Here is a 24,968-nt window from a genome sequence, read left to right as displayed (position 1 = left end):
TTCAAACGTTTCTTGATAAGATATAGCTTCAAAAACATATAAAAACTTCGTCTAGATGAAAACGAGAATGACCATAACGACAAAGAGTAACTCTTTGATAATGTTGTCATTATTAATTAACCTCATTATCTAAACTGTCTATCAAAAGCGGTAACTTTGATTTTCATTATAAATATTTGGCAAAGAGTAACTACCAGAATTGTTACTTTTGGTATATTTAATAGTTTTTTCCTACAGATAACAATTTCAATCAAAATATTAGCAAAGAGGAGAAATGTCTAGACAAAAATTATTTTCTTTTTGTCAGGTGAGATAAAAATAATATCTCAGTCAGTATGATTTCTTGATTGTTTTTATAGGAATTCCTCAAGCCTAACGTTAGGCATCAAAAAACAATCAAGCGTTGTGTTGGATTAGTACCCATAGTTATTGAGCAAAGCGGAAGAGGAGAAAGATCTTATGATATTTACTCTCGTCTACTGAAAGAAAGAATAATTTGTCTAATGGGCCCTATCCATGATTCTATGAGTTCGCTTCTCGTAGCACAGCTTCTGTTTCTGCAGTCTGAATCAACAATTAAACCAATTCATTTATATATAAACTCTCCTGGTGGAAGTGTTACTGCAGGATTAGCTATTTATGATACAATGCAATATATACTTCCACCTATAGCTACATGGTGAGAAGTTATAGGCTTAAGTACACTTCATTGTTCACTCTAAACATTACAATAAAAATATATTCCTTTAGGTGTGTAGGTCAAGCTTGTAGTATGGCATCCCTACTGTTAGCTGCAGGAACAAATGGAATGCGTCATTCCTTACCAAACGCAAGAATTATGATACATCAACCATCAGGAGGAGTTCAGGTATTAAAATTTTGATACTGTTTAAATGTTCATAAGATTTCCCTTATTACTCTAAACATAATTTGTTTTCATCGGATATTTTTCAGGGTCAAGCAACTGATATTCAAATTCAAGCAGAAGAGATCTTGAAGCTCAAAAAGCAAATCAACAATCTGTATGTCTATCACACTGGTATACCACTAGAAAAAATTCAGACTAAAATGGAGCGTGATCATTTCATGAATCCAATTGAAGCTAAAGAGTTCGGCTTGATTGACAAAGTATTGAGCAGTCCTCCAAAGGCTCATATTCATGTACCCCCACCAGTTGCACCTAAAAAGGCAGCACTTTCACCAGATGCATGTCAAGATGAAAAGAAATGATGAATGTGTTTCTATTTATTTACTGTTCTTCCTTCAGTTCTTGTGATGAGTTATGTATATTGACAAAGTTCATTAAAATAAAATATATTAAACGAAAAACTTCAGTGTATGCTTCCAGGGAAATATTTTGGTAACTCATATTGCGGTCATTTCCATTGAGGGTTCGTGCACAAAGAGTAAATAAGAAAAATTAATTTGTCAGAGTATTTATTTTCCAATGCAAAAGTCCCTAAAGATTACATCTAAAATTCCATCTGTAAATGTTTTTCCCACTAATCTACCTAAATGTTTTGAGGCTCTTCGAAGGTGTTCAGCCAAAATAACTATGTCTATGTTTTCTCCAGAGTTGAGGGCCTCAGAGTTTTTCAGAAACATATCTAGTTCCTCTAGACAATCTTTTAAATGTTCACGATGCCTAGCATTATTCATACAAAGATGTTCCTTAGATGGTTCTCCACAACTGAAAACATTTAATTAGAGAATATTTGACAAACAGAAATCATTCAGTTGAACTTACATTTCCTTCAGTTGCCTGGTTATTTGATTTACTAAGTCATCAATTCCTAAACCAGTAGTGCAAGATACACATAATAAATTATCATCATTTTTGGGTAAACTCAGATCAACTTTATTAATGACTGGAATAATTCGTTTTTTATTTTGCTTATAGTCAGAATATACCTTTTCCAACCCTAACATTTCTAAATGAAGCTTCATATAATCACTCAATGTTGATAATTTGTTAGCCTTTATCCACGAATAATAATCATGAGCAACCATCATTAAAATCACAAGCTCTGCAGTTTCTACTTGATCAATAGCTCGTTTCATTCCTTCTTTTTCTATGGGATCATCTGAATCTTCACGAATGCCTGCTGTGTCTGATAATATAACAGGATATCCTGAAATGTCAAGCTTGATTTCAATAATATCCCTAGTTGTTCCAGATATTGGTGTGACTATAGCTGCTGGTCGTCCACCTACAAAAATCTGAATGAAATCTTAAAAAATTGAATGAGATCAAACTAACATAAGATATTGAATAAACTACTTTTTCCCACGTTTGGTTGTCCCACAATAACTGTTTGAACCCCCTGTTTCAAAATTTCTCCCTTTCTTCCAGCAGATATATGTTTCTTTAATTTATTTTTCAATTCCATGACCTTCTGAAATACATGTTGCATTTGGTTTCCTAAGTTCTCACTTTCTTCAAAATCTATCATAGCTTCTACATGTGCCTGATAACGAGTCAATTCATCTTTCCATTGATGATACATTTTACTCAAAAAACCTTGAGACTGTAAGAAGGCCTGTGAACAAAACACTGATTAGAATAAAATTTGTCTCAAATTCACCTGATATGGAAGAAAGGGGTGTTGATCACCCCATTCATTAACCCAGTCATGAGATGCAAGGAAAACAAGATGTAGGTGTAGCCAAATATGTAATGGCCAAACAATGCTTTCAAACTTATATTGCATACAACTAGTAATGTAATAAATCTGGGATACTTAACACGAGAATAAATTAATTTCCATCTTCTAGCCTCTTACTTGCTTTCTCTGTATTTCAGTTTCAGCATTCAATAAATCAGCAAGGCCTTCTACCTCGGTCAGATCTAATTTACCATTATAAAAGGCCCTCCTGGTAAATTCACCAGGTTCGGCTAAAGAAATCGATGGAATAGAATTCAAGCTTTTCGAAATTCCATTGATAACAGCTACACTTCCATGCACTTGGAATTCACAACTATCCTCCCCTGTGAAACTTTTGGGTCCTTAAAATAATGAAGCAGTACATTATTGATGAAAATGTGTTGCTATCGAGCATTTACCAGGAAACCATAACACTAGTCCTTTATCTATAATTTCTCCATTATTCACATCTCTCAAACTTCGCAACATGACTTTCCTCGGTTCTGGAAGGTCTTTGAAGCCCCCAATGTACTTCAAAGCATCTTTTGTATTTGGTCCTGTAACCCTTATCACTGCTACACCACATTTTCCAAGACCTAGCAATAAAATTTCATTTATTAAAAAAACTTGAAAAAACCTATTTCAAACCTGAAGAAAGGGCATAAATTGTATTCTTCGAATAAAAACGCTGAACGAAATTTATAGCATTGGGCATTGCTGAGACAATCTTCAAAGGTGAACCTAAAAATAATTCATGATTCTAAGAAATTGGCAATTTGAATATAAAAATTGTAGGAAAATGATTTTTGAGATCGATACTATATAAATAAAAGTGCGCTTTCTTAATATTTCTTACTTACCTGAGGAAGTTAGAAATTGAAGGTTAGAATTAAATGAATCTTAAAAAAAATTTAATGTGAAAGTATTAATTTATATTTCAATATAGCCATAATTATTCCATTTCCAACAATAATAAGTCTCTTTGGAATAAAGTAATAGAATGAAATTTTTATACTTGAGACATTGATATTTGAGAGAATAATAAACTGACCCCAGGCTTTTTTACTGAAAATAAATTGATTAAAGTAGATGAGAAGACCATTCGGTAACAATGCTACTTCTTCCTAGGACCTAGATCGTTTAATTTGCTCGAAAATAATCTTCACAGTTATCGAGTAATGAATATTCGAAACACATATTCATCACGAGTTGACTGATAGTTTCACAACTTCGAATAAATACCTAATTATTTCTCAACCACTCAGGTTATGAACGTTTTTTGAATTATAATTTGAGTTTTATGAGTTGTCCAGATTTTCAATTGATTTCATTAACTATTTAAGCGGGAATTATTTACAACTTCTTAACAGATGTAATTTTTTTATTGTTAGATTCACCTACATAATCTATACAAATTTTACATAAAAATATATTTGTATAAATAATATTGCAACAAGATATAGTATTTACAAGAAAATTTAAAACGTTAATGAACCTTGCATCTTTTTAATTTTTGTAGCTGATTATATACAAAGTAACAATTTCACATGAGAATTCATTTTGAATCAACTATGTACATAAAATTCATCCTTCCGATAAAAAAAAATGAGTATTCTAGTTGTAACAAAAGGAATTTTACAAATGTTAACAAATCTACCAGAACATGAATTCATGGTATCCTATAGTCTATCACAAAAAATTAAAACATAAAGCTATTCAGTGCTTCATATTTTTTGAATTATGCATGTTTAAATTCATAATTTTATATCACAATATAGAAAAACGTACATTATACATCTTGACAAGATATTCATTGTAGATTGAAAGGAATATAAGAGTGCAAAAGATAAATAAGTTTTGTTCATATATGATTTCAAATAATAAGCTAACAATAAATTGGCAAAAAGAAATTTATCGAATAGTTGTAAAGCAAAGTTAGTTTTGTTGCGAACGGCACATTAATTTTCAAAATAATTAAATAAAATTATATTTAGAGTCTATCCAAACATATTCAATCAAACACACCTATCTCAAAGTTGTACTTTAAAATATTTAATACTCAAATTTTCCTATTTCCTACTACTGGCAAGTTGTGCAATTGTATGTTCTTGTGCAATGGCCGCTAATTCTTTCACCCACTCCTCCAATAAAACAGCACACAAGGCAACATGTTGGCTTTCACTGAATTTAGGACTAATAAATTGTAGCGAATTTTCAGAAGTTGCTAACATAGGTAAACCTGGATCAGTTATTTGAATGGATCTCCTCACAAACATTCCACTTAATGAGGATAAATTTAAACTTCTCGTTCTCAGACTATTTCTTTGAAAGAATTCATTCCTTTCAGAATTGCTATGCTCTATAGCATGCCTTCGGACATTCACTAATCGGGTTTCTCTTGATATCATGAATTGCTTTGCATACTTTATCAAGTTCACCCTATCTGTCCTTTTTGACATATACTCATCGATCTTTTGTTTTAATGAACCAATTATCTGAAACAATATTTTTTTTTCTAATTATCAGCAGATACTTCGGAAATGGTAAAACTTATGTAAATGATTATAGATTATAGGGACGTTATTTTATTTCTCAAGAAGAATTTTTCAGAGACTTTTTTATTTCCATAAATTATAGTAGATACTATGAATTACTTCTTGGTACTTACTTGGAAAAGTGATGGCACATCGGGCTGAAGTACTAGACTATGATCAAGCAGGTATGTTCTCAAAAGAGCATGAGGAAAGATTGCTAATCTAGATATTAAACCTGTTAGATGAAGATTAACATAAAATGAATTAGATAAATAATTGCTCAATTTTTGCAATAAAAAGGTGAGAAATGGACCAGCCTGATATGCGTTGCTACCATTTTTAATAGGTATTGGCTTCAACTCCAAACTGTTCGAGTTTTGATTTGATGATAATTTCCAACTTGGCTCCGTTGTTGTTTTGGACTCTTCCTCATACTCTACAGAGTGAAGGGGCATATTCAAATTGCTATTTTTATCGTCTACAAAAAATAAACATAAAATTCACTTCTTGAGAGAAAAAAAATTAAAATGATTTTTAAGTGTTTTACCTGTGGCTTCAAGCTTCTCTAGGAATATATGGTGGCCATCATACGAATTACTCCAACTAGCACATGATTGTTGACAGTTTGCTATTTTATTTCTGGCGTCATACAGATAACTATCATATCTACCACATAAACTTCGTTGGTTGTTATTTTGTATACTCGTTTCTCTGGATGAAGGTGAGTTAGTTTCAACATCACAACAACTTGGTGCTAAAACCAACAATTTCTCAAAACTGTAACAGTAAGGATCTAAGATCAACAAATTGATTCTATGAGAAAACATAATATGCAGGCACGGATGCAGGTATTGAAATACCAGTTCAAGCATCAGATCTTCAGAATTCATATCTAACATAGTCTCAAATAATGAAATTGTTACTAAGGAAAGCTGATGATTGTTGGTGTTCAGTCTTTCTAACAATATAGATACTAATCTTCTACCATCATATTCAGTTTTCAAGAGAAATTCAAGCATCGAATAAAGAAGCCCAGGCTGTGTAACAGTTCTCAATATGAGCTCAGTATACGCAATAGAAGCAACTTGTTCCTCAACATTATTTTGCAATAAGGCTGGTCCCAACACAGGGATCAAAAAACCTCTGTAAATAAACTCTTGTAGTTGTTTTCGAATAGATATATGTGCTATTTGTGCTACAGCATTGCTGAACTCTAGTGATGTAATGAATGTTGATAAGCCTTTAATATCATTCACATCATCAGGAGTGAATCTATACCAATCTGGAATCGCAATGTCATCAAGATAATTTGGTAAAACTGAATAGAGTCCACTCAATCCAGATGCAATCAAGACAGAGATATTAGAAGTTTCCGTTATGAATGTGGCAACTGCATTGTTTTTTTTCGATATTGACATGCATAATAGTAATGCATCTCTAGCTCTCATTCCAGTAGAATCATCTCTGTGTATAAAAGTTATCAGAAGTATGAAAATGATGAATCTACAAAAACAAAAGCCTTAAGATTTCACATGTAAATTCAACCTTCAAGCATTTTTACTCACCTTCCACTTCCTTGTTCATTAAAAAAAAATAAATCTACCAACTCATTATTCTGCATCAAAAGTGTGCACAACTGATATAATAAATCTACTAGAAATTTTTCCATTTCTTTAGAGAACATCTCACTTTGGCAAGATTTCAACAATCTTAATAATGGCTTCAAAAATGGTTCATGCACTAATAAAACATGACGAGAATGGCTTAATAACATCTCATAAATCTTAAATTGTTCACATCTCACTGCATTTGAATACCTGAATTTAAATTTTTATGAATAAAACAGAAAAATAGCCTGACGTTATCTTCTACTCACTTTCCAGCTTTAGATCCCCAATTATTCAATTTATCCAGAATATTTTCCGTTAATAAATAGTCCAAATACATTGAGCTATCACAAATTGGGGTTTGCAATTTGTTCATTTTTTTTATGTCGTATAACAGCAGCGTAACCATTTGTTCTAAGTGATTCATTACTCCTAATACATCATCATGTTTAGGCAGTTGCTGAAATTCCCAAATTATGTTTATAAAACAGATTTTTGGGATCAATTCAATTAAAAAAAAACAATTATTCATCCCCACAAATAACGACAGGAACTGTTCCTTTGGAAAAGTGGTCGGATAAGTTATTGACAAGATAGCTCTGCTATCTTGTCAATAACTAGTAGTATACCACTATTCGTACAGATTAAAGTAGCTTGAAGCTACAGAAAAGATTCATATTTCAGAGTACGTACTTGAACACGTTGAATTATTTTTAGGGCTTGTTGCCAATGTTCTTTAAAACTATCATAGCATGCTTGTGGATCATAATCTTCCCCTTCGTATAATAAGGCACGAGGTTGTTTATTTAGTACAGTATGATTTCGTAACCATTCCATATTTACAAAATCAAAATTTCCAAATTCTACATGAAACAGAATAATAAACACAAATTAACAAAACTCTTGTTGTTAATGTTGTTATTATATCATAATCGTAAATCATTTTCTGTTAAAACGTCAAAAATCAAAATCAAAATGACAAGCACACATAAAGTTAGGTTAGGTTAACTCAATAATCTTTGATTCTAACATGAAGATAACATAGAGATTCTATGTATCGACTTTCTATGGTCGTGTTCTGTAATTTGTATTTTGAGGTTATCGAATGTTGACATTTAATTTATTTTGCACATTGATATCATTTAAATTGTAGTATTAATTGGACTTAGGTTAATTAACCCATCCACCTGTTCAAATTTGTCAAAGAATGTCAAACGTGCCAATCAGTCGCCTCGATGTAATTTACAGAAAGATTCTTCTAACAAAATTTTTTTCCAAAGGCTGGGGTTCACCTGAAGATTTAAAAACGTGAGGACGAATGAAGTATACATTTAGTTTTTCACATTCATTATTTCATTTTCAGATTATTTGACTTCAGAAAAGTCATCTCGAATAGGGAAAGATGCTTCAATTTGGTGCCAAAAAATTACCCGATTAAAATAATTAATGTGAGTTTCTGAAATGAAAGTTACATCAAGATTTTCCAGTAAGTTCTTTATTTTTATAGAAGGAGCTTAGATCTGACTATCAAATAATAGAAGGTAGTTTTGTTAGTCCATTGCATTTGTATATGCCTTCCTTAATAACCCCTGAAATAAGAACTGCGTATTTCCAAATGATTTTACCTGCAAAATGGACACTCAGTAATTTCAAACCTGTTTGTATCCATCTAGCTGGTACAGGTGATCATGTAAGTTCGAAAATATTTGTATCCCTTTAATCATGGCATTTCTTAACTTCAGTTTTTCTGGAGACGAAGGAATATAATGGCTAAACCTTTACTCCAAAAAGGAATTGGTGCCATCATTCTGGAAAACCCATATTATGGACTTAGAAAGCCTACTGAACAAACAAAATCAAGTCTGAGATATGTTTCAGATATTTTTATTATGGGAGGGTGTCTAGTCCTAGAATGCATAACCCTTTTAAATTGGTGTGTTCAACTTGGTCTTGGACCTCTTGGCGTTACGGGCATTTCAATGGGTGGACATGTAAGTAATGTAGTGAAGGTTTATCATTGATTAATGAAAAAGTTTCAATTAGTTTTGTGAAAGAATTGACTGCATTCTCAATCATTATTTTATTTAAACTTGGAAGTTTAAAACAATCTTTCATTTGTACTAGATGGCATCATTGGCTGCTTCCAATTGGCCTGCTCCGATAGTGCTTGTGCCATGTCTTTCCTGGTCCACTGCTTCAACAGTTTTCACAGAGGTATATGAACTTCAGACCAGTATTATTTATTTTCTTTCATAGTATGAGTGCGTTTCTTCATTTTCCTTGGATATTCGTGGCAATGAAAAATCTCATTTAATAAAATATCTTATATTCAACTTATCATTCCGTCTACTCTTATATATTTCAGGTGCCACGAAGTCGTATTACAGACGTCTACAATTACAGCAAATGAAAAAACGCCCTTACAAATAATAAATTGACATTTGAAAAAATGCTTACAGGGTGTTATGAGTGAATCAATAGACTGGGACTTTTTACAAGAAGAATATTTAGCTGATGAAGCATATCAGAACATCCTCTCTAAAATATGCAAGATTGTTGATAATCCCTTTGAGTGTAGCTTTGCCCCAAAAGGTGGGTAAAGGCTAAATGATATTAACATATTCACAAACTTTTTTTTTAACTTTTCACAAAGCGTCCTGCACAAATAGAACTTGATTATTTCTTGGTATATTTAAATGCAATTTTTTGTCATATTAATTTTCAGAGAATGCCTATACCTTGCTAGGAGTTCCTGAAAAGGAATTAACTTACATTACACCACACCAGATATTGAAGATAATCAATGACGAACGTACTTCAAATTGTCCTGCCATAACTTATAAACCCTCCAAAGCTTTCGAGAAGTTTTTCTCAAGAAAAGATAAGTCAATTCTCAACCTACTTAAGGATACTAGCCCCATGTCTTTAAGATCTAGGTATATATCTGAAATGAGAAACAGAGATAAAGAAGCTCTCTGGTTTATGAAAGGAATTATGGACGAGTGTACACATCTTAGAAATTTCTCTGTTCCTGTAGACACTTCTCTCATTATAGCCATTTGTGCAAAGGCTGATGGTTATATTCCTAGACATGGTACGTCGAAATTAGAAGATATATGGCCAGGGGTGACAGTTAAATATGTCGATGCTGGGCATGTAGGGGCCTATATTTGGTATAGACAATTATTCATGTGAGTTCACTTTCGCTTGATGTCATTCTTTTTTTTTTCAGCAATTAACTAATTTTTATCTTGTTTTAGTAATTCCATAGTAGAAGCCTTCGAGAAGGCTAAGAAATTATCCATCTGAAATGGTACATCTTTCCACGAGGCTCAAAATTTATTTAAATGATAACAGTACCTGACTGATTGTGTATGGTTCTATTGTGATATGTTTATAAATAAAGCAATTTGAAAAAAAAGTTTTTTTGTATCAATGTTGTGAATTATATATGCTGATGTGATAAAATTACGGAAAAATTGCAATGCTACGAAACCGAACAAAATCGCGGAATCGGAATTCTGAGATACAAATCTAAAGTTTTGTTGACTAAATCCTTGGGAGATCTTGTATATATATATTTTTTTTTAACATTTCCTTAGACTAATGTGGTGTTTTGGCTATGGAAATATTATTTATGATGTATGCTCAGCCTTGGCTGCAAAAAATGAGTAATTTTCTTGCAAGATAAAACTAATCTTTCCCAAACAAGTGAAATTAAGGAGTGCAATAAATGGAATATCTTATCATTGGGAAATTTTATCAATTTTGAAAACAACATGGAATGATGTACTTAGATATTATCACTCATGGCGAATTGAAACGAAAAGATAAAGTATTTAAATTTCCAATCTGAATTATGAGTTTCAATTGATAGATAATAACCGTTAATTTCTCAATTTGCTTTTAGTCGCAATTGATTTTTTCGTTCAAATCACGATATATACTTTTTTTAAATCACGATATAGATTTTCCATATAACAGATAGATTATAATAACGAGTTCTACGACTTCTAAATGAAATATAATCGAATTGATCATGAATTTATCCTTCACTTCTACCAAAGATTACACCTGTTTTGTCTTTGACCCTCGACCAGACGTCGAAGAATGTATAGGTGTGATATACGCTTTCGCCAGGTTTATTTCTGCTACGCTGACGTTATCTCTTCTTAGAACCCTAAAAATTTATACAGATTCCACTCGCACTTCGTTCGTTGTCATTTCAAGAATGTTGAATATATATAGGAGTTGAACTTGTCAGACGATCCAAAATTATTGTTAATATACAGGGGGAATCGTTCAATACATAAGGCGATGAAGGTAAAAAACCCAATGCAGGTTTTTTTAACGTTGATTTGATATCAGAATAATTTGCTGACCTTCTAACAATACATTTTATGCATATCAATGTACATATTCTGAAGTTTTGAACTGATTTGAAAGCGATACATTATTATGGGTACTCCAATGGAAATTTTAATTTTCAGATTCCTACTACGATTATTTTTTCAACCACTTCGCGTGTTTCGCTATAACAACAGCATCTTCAGGGGGGTGCAGGTATAATTGCACAATTAGCTAACTCTTCAAAGTACAATTCAATGAAGAATCATTGAAAAATCGAAACCTGGCTAATTATTGGCTGGACATGGTTCAAATTTTTAAGCTCGAGTGTCACTTTGAAAAAATGTACAAAATAAATAACTCATTCTGTTTATTCAACAAAATATTACAAGAATAAATAGGAAATAACGATCACCAGATTATATTTCGCTAAAAATAATGTTCCATATAAATTTTAAAAATGAACTAAACTATATATATATACAGAATGACAAAAAAATAGTTCAGTCAAATCACTTAAGTTCAATGTTTTTCAAAACTAGCGATAAATTTTTAAATTATCGGAAGAAGTACGTTAAAATGAAGACTGCTCAACAATAGTACGAATATCACATTTTGTGTAAGAGTAATTTAGGTACCTATATATATATATATATCATCAAAATTTCAAGACATCGTTCAACACTTGCCAAAATAGCAAGTATTCTTTAACATTTGAACTTACTTATAATCAATTTTTCAATCAGATGATGTAAATGAACCGATAAAAATTGAGTGATTGAAATATTGATTATGAAAAGGCCGCTGAAGTGAAATAGTTTAATGACAAGATGCCATAATCGGTCCAGTAAACACTGTTAATATCTAGCGATCAATTGTGGCCGTTGATTTCTCCATTCGATTTATGTTTAATAATTTCCTCATCAGATTGAATAAGAACGGTCATGTAAGAATCGAACACCTTTCCTTTCACTTTAGATTCTAAGTCCTCTCCGCTGTAAGATACAAGGGGCGAAATTTCTATCTCGCCATCAACGACACCTCCAGCTCTTTCCACTAAAATCTTGTGAAGGTTCAAAATATCCCTTCTGGCGGTCGAGGGACAATCTCTACCTACTTCGTCGGGATTTTTTAAGGCGCTGAATTCTGTGTACCTGGGGACCTCCCACGTAACGAAATTGTCGGTGAATTGGAAAACGTCGAAGACGAATTTCTCGATTTTGATACCGTTTGGGGATTTCGGGCAGTGTCTGATCCCTTGCTCGTCAACGTAAGGGATTTTCTTTTTGGCTACGTGGACTTTCATGGATTTTTCGTGTTTGTTAGCCACATCGCTAAGGAACCTCACTGTGAAGAAATGGTTACATATATTGCCAGCATTGAAGAGGAGATCCCCTTTTTCGTTGGTTTTCTGTGCAGTTTCCACGCTCACCTCGCTGTATTCGACGACTTGATAATGGCCAGCAACTTTGCACACAACCCCTACAGCTTCTGTTGGAGAGGCCTTCCTGACAACTTTAGCCCCGCAGTCCGCACCCTTCTCCAAACAGTATCCCACGAAGACAGGATCAGCCACTTTCACCAAAATATTGTCAACACTATGTGCGTGAACGTATTTCACACCACGTTTGTTCATATCTTCCAAAATTCCGTTTTTCTGTAACGCCTTGTATATGCCTCCGTTACCATCGGGCGCCATGGAGATAACATTAACTTGGTCCAAGATTATCTTCCCGTCGTAATTGAAGCATGGCAGAAGTCCTTGTTCAAATAAAATAACGTTATCTTTTTGCAAGCCGAAGTATTTGTGATTTTCCAGAAATTGGCGAGTTTCCTCGTGAGTGCGCCCGCTGGTCATTATGTACCATGGGATGCTACCTGATTTTCCAGTTTTCCTTTCTGCCAATGTCTGCAGCCGCTTTATTCTTTCTGCTTGCACTTGGAATAGAGTTTTTCCGGATGGTAAACCAACAGAGTACATACCTTTGGGATAGTCGACACCAAGCCTGGTTCCTTGCCCTCCTGCCATCAGCAGAACCCCAACATGACCCTTCGAGATTTCGTCCAATCCCTTATTTCGGTAGTTTTCCAGTTTGGTAGAATCGCAAGTGTCTTCTGCTTCAAATTGGGACTCAGGGACTGGCTCCATCAGGGAATCAATCTCTTGCAGATCGCCGTCGAGGCTCTTCATAGCTTTCCCAAACAGATCGTTGGCTTCGTGGAAATTTATTGTGGAAATCTGCTGAAGGAGCTGCTGCTGCTCAACCTCGCTCAATTCGTTGAAGAAGTCCAAAAGGTGCGATTGTCCGCATTCTTCAAGCATGGACTGAATTTTCGTGTACGTCAACATTGTTGATTGCAGGTGCGATACTCTCGAGAAACACGGATTAACTGACACTATCGAAATTCCATTCGCTTTCTTCACTCACGATAGGAACGGCAACTCAAGTTCGACTATCATGTCGGGAATGGGAAAGGAATACGAACACTTACATATTATCCCCTATCATTGGCTCACCATAAAACAATCCACCTTTTTTATTATTCGATCAGTTGGGAAATTCATTTCATCATTCCAAAGATCCACCCACGAAAATTCCAAAAGATAACCCATTGTCGACAATTTTCTGGGAAAATATTTCTCACACATTATGCCGCAAAAATAATCATAGGAATAAAACAATTCTATCATCCATGTTATCACTCAAGCTGAATTAATCAAATATTGATTTTTCAGTATAAAAATACAGCGATTAGTTTTCAACGAGCACGAAAACAATGTTTACCCTTATGGTATTTCCATTTCTGACACGAAAACAGCTGATTCCTTGCAAATCAAATTTAAACTGACGTGTCTCAGATGACTCCACAATCTTCACATAGAACAATATTTTTTCTACCAAATATATCTACAAGTCTGGTCTTGCGAACTTGAACATTAACCATCAAATTATTAAAATTAAAAAAAAAAATTATATATATGCTTATGGGGGTCTCGAACCTGACACCTCACGATGTCGCCACTTCTTTGATTGGGCTTCGTTCGATGTCCATTGAAGATTCGTTAAAAATACATGGAATTGAAAAAATTTTTTCACAATCAACTCAACAGAACTTTGGGGTTCAGAATTCTATTTGCCTCAAAAAGTTTTCATTCAATCCTTCAGAGTGTTGAACGAATCTCCAAAAAATGGTGTTCGAATTTTAAAGGGATAGCATTGATCTTTAAAATTTGGGTATCTGAGAGACTTTAACTTTACGGAACAGTGAGTTATTCCACCCATAGCCTTGAAAACATTCCTCTCATTACGTTTTATCATAAGAAAACTAGACCGTTTCGTTCGTACGCTAATCTGGAGGAAGCATTCTAAAGAAAGTGAAAGTCTTCGTTTGTGTTGGTAAAGGTCTTCTAGTGACATTAAACTGGCCATTCTCGTTTTTTCAACTACGAATAATGAATCCGGTAATATAACAATACCTGACCTCGCCACCGTCTTCCTATATTGCAGAATTATAATACAGCATACCACTGTACATAGGCGCACAATAGTTTTTTCAGAAGAAATTAATATATTTTTGTCTTCGATTAGAGTTTATTCAAAAAATATTTTTTTCTTGGAATTAAACAAATTAGGAGCTTTCATTAAAATATAGGGAAGCACCTCCTTCGAATATTCAGTCCACCTTAACCAGTTCTTAGTCAGACTTGTTCATTATCAGAATCACTATTAATCTGATATATAAAGCAAAAAAAATTATATGGTGTAAAAACTTAACGCGAGGAAATCAAACCAATATGATCTGTATCTTTCTTGTTTGTCTCTTCGCCCTTATATTACACCGCAGCAACGTGCGAAAAATATCCAAAAGGTGAATATTGTAAATAAAAGGATTTATTGTTCAAGGAATGCTTTCATAAATAAAACTTGTTGGTACATAAATTAATATTCGTGTAAATATATAAGGTATCACTTAAGTAATATTTTTATGACAATTATGCTAGAATTCTTAGCAATACATAATAACACAAAAATATTATATAATTTTTACAGCCATAGGTGTTTCATTCAAACACGTCAGTTCTCAGCGAACTTTCCAATTTTATATTTGTTTCTCAGACAAAAACCAAAACCAAAATATATATTGAAGTTTTTGGTTTAAAAAAATCATTATTTATTCATCATGTAGAATATATAAAATTATATAAGAGAAAATTTAATCAATTAAAATAGGAAAAAGACCTGTTGAAAAAACTCAAGTACAATGCAACACACCATTTAAAAAGTAACAATAATGAAAGCATCAGATATATGAACTAAAAGTGTGACTGTTCAAGGATACTTAACAAATACTTACTACAAAAGACAATGTCCAAATAAAACATGCCAAATTGAACAAACAATAAATGTGGTTCAATTTCAATTTTAATTTTTCACGGATTGAAAAACGAAGTATATCGAATTTTTCACAAGAAAAATTGATATTTGATAATGTGTAAGTATTCTCAAAACAATAGTTGCTTCATTTTCACAAATATGATTGATAGGATACTAAAATATCTCTAGCTTTTAAATACTGAAACTATTGATTATTTTTGGAGTGCAGAGTACACACAATCGATGATATTTTTATATTAAAATAACAAAGATTCAACCTAAACAACGTTTTGTCTTTCTTCGTTCAACTTATGATAAGACACAATGAATCAACGTATACAAACAGTTTGTATAAGTAAAAATTATGAGCTATACATAAGATGTTCTAAGAAATGTGGTAGAGTAAGAAAGGAACAAGATGGCAGTTATGTAGATAATATATATAAACATATATACATACATATATATAAACATATGGTTTTTGTTAGTGCAGAGGGTCGTATATAAAAATTTTGTAATACTGTCGTTTTACAATTCATTGTTTGAAAAGTTATACATTAGTTTCTACCTTTGAGTATTCAATTTGCAATAGCAAAGGGGAATAAAATATTAAATAATACAGAAACAATCAGTTTTTTACTCCCCTGTAATTAATTTTTACATACAACCTTCTACACTAACAGTAACGATATATCTATACATATATAAATATATAATAATAATCAGTCTGTAGAATTAAAGTTGATTGTACAAATTAAATCAATACTCTCTCAAGTAATCTAAGAGTTACCATAATGAATAATTTTTTATATTAAAATTGTCAATACACCTTCAAAAGGAAGAATGTTTTATCATTACTCTCCTGAACAATAAACTATAATATACCATGCTCTACCATAAGTAATTCACTCTAAGGTTCCCTGACAACAATTAATAAATTTTTGAGTAGTTTCATTACCACATACATAGGTTTTCAATTAAATCTTATGAAGCCATACCAATTTCAAATTCACCTAAAGATATAGTCTATCTTTATTCTGAAGAAGAATCATATCAGAATAAATGATATGAAAGATGGATTTTTTTTAAATTCAAATAGGCCTATACTTAGTCATAACTCAGGACATGCTTATGATAGAAAAGCAAATATCCTTCAGAGCTTAAAACTTCCTGCAAATTAGCTCTGGTTATTACATGGTCATCGCACTTATACCAGAAGTCTTGCTGCTGTCTCACATAAGCTATATAATGTCCTTCATTCATAGAATTTCCTAGGTGGTTTATGACTGCAAATAATGTGTATCGATTGTCTGAAGGGAATGGAGAATCTTTTTTTGAACCACCAATAAAAGGGGTCATATCTAACATTTCAGGAAATGTGATTGAGGTTGATATCTTCTCCATTTTTTTGGAATATTCAAAGCGTTTCAATTGAAAACTAGCTACTATTGGTAATGTTTTAATGGTGTATTGTATAGTAGATTCTTGTAAAGACTGGCATTTTGAACACATAGTTTTATTATTACCACCTAAATATTCCACCATTGTGTAATGTTCAAGGCAATCAATGAGTGAAGGTTGCTCACCATCATATGTTATTGGCCTAACATCTAAAGAAATAATAGATATAGGATCTACAGTTGTAGAAACACTTTTACATTTTTGACAAACTACATCTTTCCGTAAACCACCTGTAAATATCTGGTCAATAATACATGGGCATTTATTATTATTGGTTTTAGTTTTTGGATGAGGCATCGATTCATAACAATGATGATGTAATACCTCCAAAGTAGCAATGAAGAACTCGTGAGCATCCTGCTGTTTATAGTTAGCCAAATGCTTTGCATGGGTCCAAATCAAACACAGCAATTGATCCAGCGCTAAGGGCACAGTTGCACCACGATAAAATTCTTGAAACAATTCTGATATTTCACACACCGAACAGGTCCCAGGTTTACCTTTACATTTATGACATTCAGTCAAAAAATAGTCTCTCAGTAATGGAGTATGCATCAATACTTGAACAATGCAATTCATGAAACATGTTGAACCAAGGTTTATCAATCCTCGGAGGCCAATAGTGGATTCAGGACTGATACATATTTTCTTAGTTTTACTACTCAAATAAGTCCTTTCTTCTTGAGTGGGATACCACCCAGATGACTCGAATAATCTTTTTCTAAACGTACCTGACTGCATTTTATTTTCTCGCATTATTGTTTCCATATCACTATCATATATGTAATCTCCACATGAATTGCAGTGAATCTGTCCATAAATTAAATCCATCGCAAGAGTGTGTTTTAGACTTCTGACATGTTCCCTTATGTGCTTCTGACAACCAAAAAAGACACATTCTAAGCATGCATGTAGGTAAGGTCCTCGTTTCTTGCATATTCGGCAATAAGCGTTACAAATCCTAGTTTTCCTACATTTATTAGTCGTTCCAACAACAAAAACGGCGTGGATCCATTTGAACGATTCCTTATTTTTCTGATTCTTCTTGTACACTTGCAAATGGGAACATCCAACTAAACTCATATTATCGAAACGACAATGAAGTACAATGAAACTTAATAAATGACAACAAAACGTTCAATACTTAAGGAACCTCAAAAATTTACCTTGTTTATTGAATTACTGACCCTACTTATTTTATTATATGTAAATATATATAATGAATATTGTGTTCTTTTGGTGGAAAAGGAGAGCACCACCTAGAAAAAACACAGAACATCAAGTGGTCCTTTATTTTTCTTCTTCTCTCTCTTTTTCGACCCACTGGAAACGAACTCCATCGGCCATATTATACAGGATGGTTTTTCGTTTTTCTACCCTCACTGGATTGTCTGGGCCTAGTCTCCACACAGAAGTTTTCCAATGATTGTAGGATAGTCCTATAATCAATCATTGGTTGTTTCCAGCCTTTCTCTTTAAATTAGTTGTGGTTGGAGAATTAATTTGGATATGGAAGATAGTTATTAGAAATATTATAAGAAAATTACACATAAATTTTATTGGTATTACAATAAAAAATGTACAATTACTCTTTATTTACAATAGAAATATTTACCAATCATTATTTTATCCTAAAAGTCATCTCAAAAGATTAGGAAACCAAATTATAAACTTTGAATCAACTTAACATTAATACATTCCTTTGAATTTCTATTCGATGAAATATAAAAGAATAGTAGATGTAGCTTTCAACTGTTATTTCATATAAAGATGTTATGAATACTGTTACTAATGTCTATATCAAAAACTAGTGAAGTTTGAAAGCGTACTGAAATCATAATCAATTCAAGAAATCCACATTTCGGGTAAGAAAGCAATTTTTCTTCTTATTTTAACTAGTCAATAGTGCCACATTTATTTCTTTCACCATTTTAACCCTGTGTAACATTTTTTCTAACGCATCTCTGGGCAACGGCATTGTTGAATACCATACAGGGCTATCAGGTACACAAGATCTCTCTGGTTGGAGGTAGAACACATCGTTTCGAGTTTTAACACTTTCTGGGCTGAAACAGTGAAATAGAAATTAGAGATAGGAACACATTGGAAAAATAATCCTTACCATTTCGATAGATAAAATTCATACAACTTGACTGGACACCTGAGAGGGTTCTCCTCATTTTCTTGTTGTTCATAAACTTTCTTCTTTCTAGAATTATTCTCTAAAAGAAAGACATAATAACTGAAACGAATATTCGCAGAATTCCAGAATCATGACTTACGTATGGCACTTTGAGGAGGATAAAACCTTAGCAAAACATTTCTTGACCCTGGTATTTTCGAAGCTCCGGCTTGGTTTGGATTCCTTTTCCAGTGTTTCATTATGTGGGAAAATGATAGCTGCATATGTTCATCAACTGTCTGTAGAGATCGAGTGAAAAGAAAAAAATTAGTTAATGATAAAATATCTATCAACTATATAATATTCGATCTAGAACCATACAATATTTTTTTTTTCTACTCACTGTGAGGTTGAAGTGTTTGGTATTGAAAAACATTAATGTGCTGAGAAGTACATGAGGAGAATGCGCTCCAAGCTGTTTACTTTCCCATAAATGCTCTTCCTCTACCCGGGTTACAATATAATGAGAATCATTATAAAGAACAGAGAATCTTTTAGCTACTTCATCTAGGCAGTCCGTAAATTTTTCATAGTAGGCGTCACAAAATATGTTGTCAATTCTACCATTTTCAAATAGATACTGTTGTATACCTGCAGAAAAAACCAAGCTGTAATTAATTCCTTCCAGAAAGGGAAAAAAGTGGTTACCTAGACAGAGATAATAAATTGTATCAGGTGCATATTCTGCACCATTAGGTTTCCGAACTTCTTTAACAAATAAACAGAGGGAATAGTTGAGCTCATCAGCAGTCAGCTGTAAAATCTCCGTTTTGAATAATTTCACCCTTCTAGAAGATTTTTCCAACTCGGCATTCTTGAAAGTAACCCACTGCTTCCAGGCATTGACACCGAAAGTATATTTGAGACACATATTGGCGTCAGGTTTCTCCTGTGGTTCTGGCTGCGGTGGGGGTTGCTGCATCATAGGTATCTCAACATGTTGAGATAGACTTCTCCGGCCCCTTTTCGATATCGCTCCTTGTCTTGGACTACCACGTAACGCTAGTAAAAATGAATGTTTAAAATGCCTTTATTGCTGTATTGAATTCCTCATCCTTACCTCTTTTGCGACCTCTTTGTCCCCTATCGATAAGATGCAACTGATCAGGGGCAACTTCCTCTGAAACCTCAGGATGTACCTCATCCTGCGCTTGGGATGCTGTGATGGTGTTTGCAGTCAAAGCACCTTCCAAGTCGACGGCCGGTTCATCTAACTCTGTTGCCATTTTAAGAGCCATCTGCAACATATCATCTCCGAATGTATTGCTCCCATCTTGAGGTTCTGGGCTGAAAGTTCCGCCTCCAGTGTCATCAGCAACTGTATCCTCCATATCACTTTCAGAATCGGTATTTTCCTCTTTCTTGTCATCAGCCACCATTTCTGCCATCATCAAAAGCTCCGCTTCATAAGGATTTGTTGGAATTTTGACTTGAATTTTCTGAAAATTAACTTTTTAAAGATGGTTTTTGAAACTGGTTTTAGAAAGGTCACCTTAATCTCCTTCATGATCCCATTAGCCGAATTTCTTGTAGTTGGAATGAACACAGGAACAGGCACAGGAATGGGTATAGGTAGTGGCATGGGTACAGGAGTGGAAAACATATGCATGGGGAGAGGAACGAAAATAGGAATTGGAACAGGAATCAACACCTTATCAGCTTCCCTTTTTTCTGTTTGAACTGAGGCATGTTCAACTTTCGCTGTAGCATTCACCCCTTTATTACACATACGTGGACGGCAGAGAGTTGCAACGTTTCGTTGATTCGGAATAGGAGCAGGTTTGACGATTATATGGTGTTTCACCTGAAACAAGAAATTGAATTAAAATTGTATCGAATGAGCTGAGAGGAATATTCGAGAATTTGAAATTTTTCTCTTCTAAAGTTAAAATTGTGAATGATACAGATTCAGTGACATAAAAGTCTTGAAATTATTTCTATATAATTGAATAAGTGAACTTTTCCATAAATCAACTCAATAAGAAGAATATATTATGTGTCCTTTTACCTGCACAGGTATTTCAATATTATTTTGAAGAGCAACAGGAGTTGCAGGAATAGTTGTTGATGTACTAGAAGTTTTAGATCTGGTAGCTCTGGTACCAGTTGATACCGTTCCATTAGTACTAGACAAACTTTGTACCCTACTTATGACAGGTAATGATGTTTCAACAGTACGAGTACATGTATTGTTTCCTTTATTTAGTCTTTTGCTACGTTTAGGAGTACCAGTTGGCACTGGAAAGGCTTCTTCAGACAGAGTGATAGGTGATTTGTTGTACTGGCTTTGAAATGACATAACGCATCCATAGGAACAAAAATTCCTAATTGTTGCATCAGACATAGTAAGATGATACAAGGCTTGGAGATTTTTTTTACAAAAATCACACTGTGTTCTGAAAAAAGTTTAACAAACTTGGATTATGGGACAATCCATATCTAACAACTTTGATTTTTAAATATTTCAGTTTCAAACTCTTTTTTTTTTCGTTAATACTTACTTCTTGGAAGAAACTGCATTCAAAGAAACCTGATATAAATTTAAACAATTAACACTACACATATTGAGGTGTGATCCATTTGTATTAAACCTTCGAATCATATCAAAATTATACTTTTTTACTTTACACCATGTACATGGAACAATTTTTCGATGTGCTATTATATATATGTTTTGGCAACTATTTGAACAATAACTCAGTTGAGTATTTTCATAAAACATAGTATGCTCCTCCAATTTTTCTTTAGCAAAATTCCTTTGACACATTGCACATTTGTCGGATTTGATATTGTTGACAAAACTGAAAGCAACAAAACAGCGTTCGCTACAAAAATAGTTATCAGACCCATTTAGTTCAAATGATATCGTTATAGGCTTGGTGAGTTTACAAACACAACATATTGAACCATCAGCTACTTTAGGGGGCCTGTTATTCGTTAATATGTCATAGTTTTCCATACATTTTTGAGAACAGAAATCTTTAATTTGACCCTTGTCTCCTACTGCCAGGAAAGCTAGAAAAGACACAACATAAATCTATCCTTTCCTTTGAAAATTGATTTTTACCTTCTGATCCTAATGACATATCAAGTTGGCAATAGGAACATACTTTAAGACCCTTCTTATGATTTTCCAAACAATGACTTGTGCAAAATTGACGAATGTCATTTCCAAATCGAACACAATATTTACCGAGTGAGTTTGCTTTAACATCTCCTTGACAATTGAAGCATTTAGATCCTATTTCTTTCTGATACTTTGCTGTAAACTTTTGAAGTGAAAGCAACATTGTACAATTTTTTCTCACCTGAACTTACTCAAGCAAATTTCGTTGCAAAAATCCATGATTTCCCAGGTAAGATTTGATTCTTCGTTGAATATTTCTTCTTTGCAACTAGCACATGTTTTTTTAAACGAGGTACTTTCATTATTAGCAGTTAAATCTTTAACTCTTATTTCAGAATCCCAATTCAAAACAACTTGTCCTTTTTCCGTTTTCTTAAAATCTTCCAAGCAATCATCGTTACACAGATAAATTTCATCTTCCATCTTCTTTAAGTTATACTTTGGTGTGCGAACCTAACATGAAAATTTTTTTCAGCACCAATTCAAGAAGAACAATTAGTTAACAAATACTAACCCAACCACATTTATAGCAAGTCTGAGGATTTTTCTCCTTATATTTATTAATAGTGAAGGTACTTTCTTGACTTTCTGCATCTCCAGTTGCAGCTGAGAGCTCCTTCAATGGTTGTAAATCAATATTTTCAGTTTGAGGTAAAACTCTTTGAGTGTCTGGTATAATGCACAATTCTTCATCACCACCTTCTGACATGGATTCAATATTTTCATTATCATTTTCATCACCTCCTATAGGATCCTCCAAAAGTTCATCCCCTAGTTCAAACCTCTATTAAATGTTTTGACAATATTCATAAGTATATTAAAAACCAATTATAATCACCATAATGGGAAAAATGGTATGAAGTATCTATATGATTCATAATTTTCCTGACAAATTTCAACACCCAACAACCCTTTGAGGCTCAACTTCAAGTTTCAGAACAGCATATATAAAATATGAAACCAATTTTGAACTATTATAATCATATCATTTTCTAACTTAATAACTTATTGCATTCAGATTCATTATATGTTTAAAACTTCGTAATACATTGGTAACAGGATTTACCTGAGAATCTCCGATTTGGTCAATATAACAGGCTTTTTAATATACTTATCGCATTAAATTTTTTGACATTGAAGAATAATAAAATTCCTTCTAACTCAAGTATTGCACCTAAATTTACAATAATGCTCAAATACCCTTTATCCTACCTTTAGTAGAATCTTTTTCATTATCATCCTTTTCAGTATTCACCTGAACAAATTCCGTATTATCATTTAGTTCATTTTCTGCTTCAATTTCCCTGGTGGAAGCGGGCAGATTACTAACCTTGTCTGCAATAGATGAAGAAATAATCTTAATAGAAAAAAAAAACAGTTGAATAAAAAACACCATTCAAAATAGTTTTTAAATGTAATAATAAGGATGGAAAACAGTTCTCCATTAATGATTCAGACAATACTGTTGTTATTCAAACAGCGCATCTGCTGAAGTGGATTTTAATGTACTCCAGACACCTCGTGTATACAATAAACATGAATTACTTCGAAAATATATTCATCATCATATATTATTATCAAAAATAATTTCTTTGGCCTGATTATTTATATTTTATTTCCAATCTATTCTTTACATCCTAAAGTAGATTTATAATCTGCAATCTAATAGAATAGTTGCCATAATATTCACCAATTAAACAACCAAATGATGAAATCAATCATTCTTTTGCTTGAAGTATACTTACCTCCAGCAGAGTCTTCTTCTTCATATTTTTGAGTTTCGGGAGGATCAAGTAATTCTGTCCCCAGTTCAAGTGAAGAATTATCTATTCTCTCCTCAGATGTATTAATAGTTTGAGGCAATTTTTCAGGGCTCTCCTCATCCCTATTTGATAAGTCTTTTATGGACCCATCTATAATAACATTACTTGGTATTGCTTCAACTTCTTCACACTCTTTTTCTTGAGTGGCAAGGCAAGAGCTGGCAGAAGTTGCACAAGTATCTTCTTTAGCAAGTTCACTCGACTTTTCTTCAGATAGAGTTTCTACAGTCTCTAAATCAGATAATGTTACCATTCCAGAAAATATACTTTCTTCAGGTTCATTTTGTATTGTTGACTGTTTATCTTCTGCCATACTTCTAAAAATAGTTAGCATAACATAAATGTGAACCGACAAGAACTGTGAATTGAAGCAGGTATGATCACGAAATTTACTTTTAGGAAATTAAATCAATAGTATATTTTACACTTCTAGATATAAGAAGATTCCATGTGTATTATTTCAGCTATGCAGAAAAGTAATTCATATCTTCTCTTTAGAAACAAACAACCAAAACTCGGAAGGAAGCCTTAGACACAGAAAACTGTAAAAATTATAATGAAGGTTACTCCAAAGAGTTGGTTACTCTTTGGTTACTCTTTGATCATAGAATTGATCAGAGCCAGAGAGAGACCAGAGACAGAGATCCAAAATCTGTACGACTCCTAGTGACCAAATCACTAACTTCGCAAGTAATGTCCAGAGATATCTGAATCTCTGGTAATGTCTAGAGATATCTAAATCTCTATTAATGTCCAGAAATACTATATCTCTGGTAATGTCATATCAGATTAGAGTTACTCTTTGATAATATCCAAAGATTTTTGGTTTTATGTGCTTTTTGGTCCATTCTACAGAACACAGAATA

The 24,968-nt window shown here is 33.1% G+C and overlaps 7 protein-coding genes across 10 annotated transcripts; 2 read left to right on the top strand and 5 right to left on the bottom strand.

The window, feature by feature from the left end:
- Nucleotides 1-122: 122 nt before the first annotated feature.
- LOC123321259 (ATP-dependent Clp protease proteolytic subunit) lies at nt 123-1,329 on the top strand. The gene is made up of 4 exons (XM_044908702.1): nt 123-307; nt 360-679; nt 751-868; nt 955-1,329. The coding sequence occupies exons 1-4, from the start codon at nt 275-277 to the stop codon at nt 1,228-1,230; spliced, it is 747 nt and encodes a 248-aa protein (XP_044764637.1). The 5' UTR covers nt 123-274; the 3' UTR covers nt 1,231-1,329.
- Nucleotides 1,330-1,422: 93 nt separating this feature from the next.
- LOC123321256 (tRNA modification GTPase GTPBP3, mitochondrial) lies at nt 1,423-3,854 on the bottom strand. Of its 3 annotated transcripts, none has more exons than XM_044908694.1 (7): nt 3,697-3,854; nt 3,294-3,386; nt 3,065-3,241; nt 2,784-3,007; nt 2,261-2,540; nt 1,748-2,210; nt 1,423-1,690 (listed from the first exon to the last, which is right to left on the bottom strand). In XM_044908694.1, exons 2-7 carry the CDS (start codon nt 3,358-3,360, stop codon nt 1,438-1,440), a joined length of 1,464 nt encoding a protein of 487 aa, XP_044764629.1. In that variant the 5' UTR covers nt 3,361-3,386; nt 3,697-3,854; the 3' UTR covers nt 1,423-1,437. The 3 variants fall into 3 exon arrangements, with proteins under 3 accessions (XP_044764629.1, XP_044764630.1, XP_044764628.1); XM_044908695.1 differs by lacking the exon at nt 3,697-3,854 and adding an exon at nt 3,661-3,665; XM_044908693.1 differs by lacking the exon at nt 3,697-3,854 and adding an exon at nt 3,506-3,563.
- A 154-nt stretch (nt 3,855-4,008) lies between these two features.
- On the bottom strand, nt 4,009-7,766 carry LOC123321660 (FHIP family protein GH13096). The gene is made up of 6 exons (XM_044909387.1): nt 7,480-7,766; nt 7,056-7,246; nt 6,745-6,996; nt 5,727-6,682; nt 5,314-5,657; nt 4,009-5,140 (listed from the first exon to the last, which is right to left on the bottom strand). Exons 1-6 carry the CDS (start codon nt 7,621-7,623, stop codon nt 4,715-4,717), a joined length of 2,313 nt encoding a protein of 770 aa, XP_044765322.1. The 5' UTR covers nt 7,624-7,766; the 3' UTR covers nt 4,009-4,714.
- A 108-nt stretch (nt 7,767-7,874) lies between these two features.
- LOC123322441 (protein ABHD18) lies at nt 7,875-11,868 on the top strand. Its single transcript, XM_044910408.1, has 9 exons — nt 7,875-8,094; nt 8,150-8,234; nt 8,294-8,476; nt 8,529-8,777; nt 8,911-9,000; nt 9,246-9,378; nt 9,512-9,977; nt 10,047-11,109; nt 11,277-11,868. The coding sequence occupies exons 1-8, from the start codon at nt 7,994-7,996 to the stop codon at nt 10,093-10,095; spliced, it is 1,356 nt and encodes a 451-aa protein (XP_044766343.1). The 5' UTR covers nt 7,875-7,993; the 3' UTR covers nt 10,096-11,109; nt 11,277-11,868.
- Nucleotides 11,487-13,975, bottom strand: LOC123322439 (UDP-N-acetylhexosamine pyrophosphorylase). The gene has a single exon (XM_044910405.1). It carries the CDS (start codon nt 13,481-13,483, stop codon nt 12,005-12,007), a length of 1,479 nt encoding a protein of 492 aa, XP_044766340.1. The 5' UTR covers nt 13,484-13,975; the 3' UTR covers nt 11,487-12,004.
- Nucleotides 13,976-16,254: 2,279 nt separating this feature from the next.
- On the bottom strand, nt 16,255-18,234 carry LOC123322440 (ubiquitin carboxyl-terminal hydrolase 22). The gene has a single exon (XM_044910407.1). The coding sequence runs from the start codon at nt 18,051-18,053 to the stop codon at nt 16,617-16,619; it is 1,437 nt and encodes a 478-aa protein (XP_044766342.1). The 5' UTR covers nt 18,054-18,234; the 3' UTR covers nt 16,255-16,616.
- A 275-nt stretch (nt 18,235-18,509) lies between these two features.
- Nucleotides 18,510-24,654, bottom strand: LOC123321589 (zinc finger MYM-type protein 3). Of its 2 annotated transcripts, none has more exons than XM_044909262.1 (15): nt 24,496-24,654; nt 24,025-24,419; nt 23,492-23,614; nt 22,794-23,050; nt 22,471-22,732; nt 22,220-22,414; nt 21,654-22,167; nt 21,161-21,548; nt 20,645-20,956; nt 20,213-20,591; nt 19,801-20,154; nt 19,496-19,743; nt 19,253-19,391; nt 19,093-19,192; nt 18,510-19,036 (listed from the first exon to the last, which is right to left on the bottom strand). In XM_044909262.1, the coding sequence occupies exons 2-15, from the start codon at nt 24,413-24,415 to the stop codon at nt 18,862-18,864; spliced, it is 3,837 nt and encodes a 1,278-aa protein (XP_044765197.1). In that variant the 5' UTR covers nt 24,416-24,419; nt 24,496-24,654; the 3' UTR covers nt 18,510-18,861. The 2 variants fall into 2 exon arrangements, with proteins under 2 accessions (XP_044765197.1, XP_044765198.1); XM_044909263.1 differs by having other exon boundaries at nt 24,025-24,416; nt 24,496-24,642.
- Between the last annotated feature and the right edge of the window lie 314 nt (nt 24,655-24,968).

Source organism: Coccinella septempunctata, chromosome X (genome assembly GCF_907165205.1).
Source record: "Coccinella septempunctata chromosome X, icCocSept1.1, whole genome shotgun sequence".
Classification (NCBI taxonomy): Eukaryota; Metazoa; Arthropoda; class Insecta; order Coleoptera; family Coccinellidae; genus Coccinella; species Coccinella septempunctata.
The sequence above is the reverse complement of the archived record's forward strand: the minus strand, read 5'-3'. Positions and strand labels throughout refer to the sequence as shown.

What these genes read in the sequence shown, in the direction of transcription:
- LOC123321259 (XM_044908702.1), top strand. Translation starts at nt 275, where the DNA reads ATGTCTAGACAAAAATTATTTTCTTTTTGTCAG. An exon ending in AATTATTTTCTTTTTGTCAG is followed by an intron (nt 308 to 359) that starts GTGAGATAAAAA and finishes TTGTTTTTATAG; the next exon opens with GAATTCCTCAAGCCTAACGT. An exon ending in AACCATCAGGAGGAGTTCAG is followed by an intron (nt 869 to 954) that starts GTATTAAAATTT and finishes GATATTTTTCAG; the next exon opens with GGTCAAGCAACTGATATTCA.
- LOC123321256 (XM_044908694.1), bottom strand. Translation starts at nt 3,360, where the DNA reads ATGCCCAATGCTATAAATTTCGTTCAGCGTTTTTATTCGAAGAATACA. An exon ending in AATTTATGCCCTTTCTTCAG is followed by an intron (nt 3,242 to 3,293) that starts GTTTGAAATAGG and finishes TTTTATTGCTAG; the next exon opens with GTCTTGGAAAATGTGGTGTA. An exon ending in TAGTTTATTCAATATCTTAT is followed by an intron (nt 2,211 to 2,260) that starts GTTAGTTTGATC and finishes AGATTTTTGTAG; the next exon opens with GTGGACGACCAGCAGCTATA.
- LOC123321660 (XM_044909387.1), bottom strand. Translation starts at nt 7,623, where the DNA reads ATGGAATGGTTACGAAATCATACTGTACTAAATAAACAACCTCGTGCC. An exon ending in TGGGGATCTAAAGCTGGAAA is followed by an intron (nt 6,997 to 7,055) that starts GTGAGTAGAAGA and finishes ATTTAAATTCAG; the next exon opens with GTATTCAAATGCAGTGAGAT. An exon ending in AATGAACAAGGAAGTGGAAG is followed by an intron (nt 6,683 to 6,744) that starts GTGAGTAAAAAT and finishes TTGTTTTTGTAG; the next exon opens with ATTCATCATTTTCATACTTC.
- LOC123322441 (XM_044910408.1), top strand. Translation starts at nt 7,994, where the DNA reads ATGTCAAACGTGCCAATCAGTCGCCTCGATGTAATTTACAGAAAGATT. An exon ending in TCACCTGAAGATTTAAAAAC is followed by an intron (nt 8,095 to 8,149) that starts GTGAGGACGAAT and finishes TTTCATTTTCAG; the next exon opens with ATTATTTGACTTCAGAAAAG. An exon ending in GTGTAGCTTTGCCCCAAAAG is followed by an intron (nt 9,379 to 9,511) that starts GTGGGTAAAGGC and finishes ATTAATTTTCAG; the next exon opens with AGAATGCCTATACCTTGCTA.
- LOC123322439 (XM_044910405.1), bottom strand. Translation starts at nt 13,483, where the DNA reads ATGTTGACGTACACGAAAATTCAGTCCATGCTTGAAGAATGCGGACAA.
- LOC123322440 (XM_044910407.1), bottom strand. Translation starts at nt 18,053, where the DNA reads ATGAGTTTAGTTGGATGTTCCCATTTGCAAGTGTACAAGAAGAATCAG.
- LOC123321589 (XM_044909262.1), bottom strand. Translation starts at nt 24,415, where the DNA reads ATGGCAGAAGATAAACAGTCAACAATACAAAATGAACCTGAAGAAAGT. An exon ending in ATATTGAAATACCTGTGCAG is followed by an intron (nt 20,957 to 21,160) that starts GTAAAAGGACAC and finishes TTCTTGTTTCAG; the next exon opens with GTGAAACACCATATAATCGT. An exon ending in GGATCATGAAGGAGATTAAG is followed by an intron (nt 20,592 to 20,644) that starts GTGACCTTTCTA and finishes GTTAATTTTCAG; the next exon opens with AAAATTCAAGTCAAAATTCC.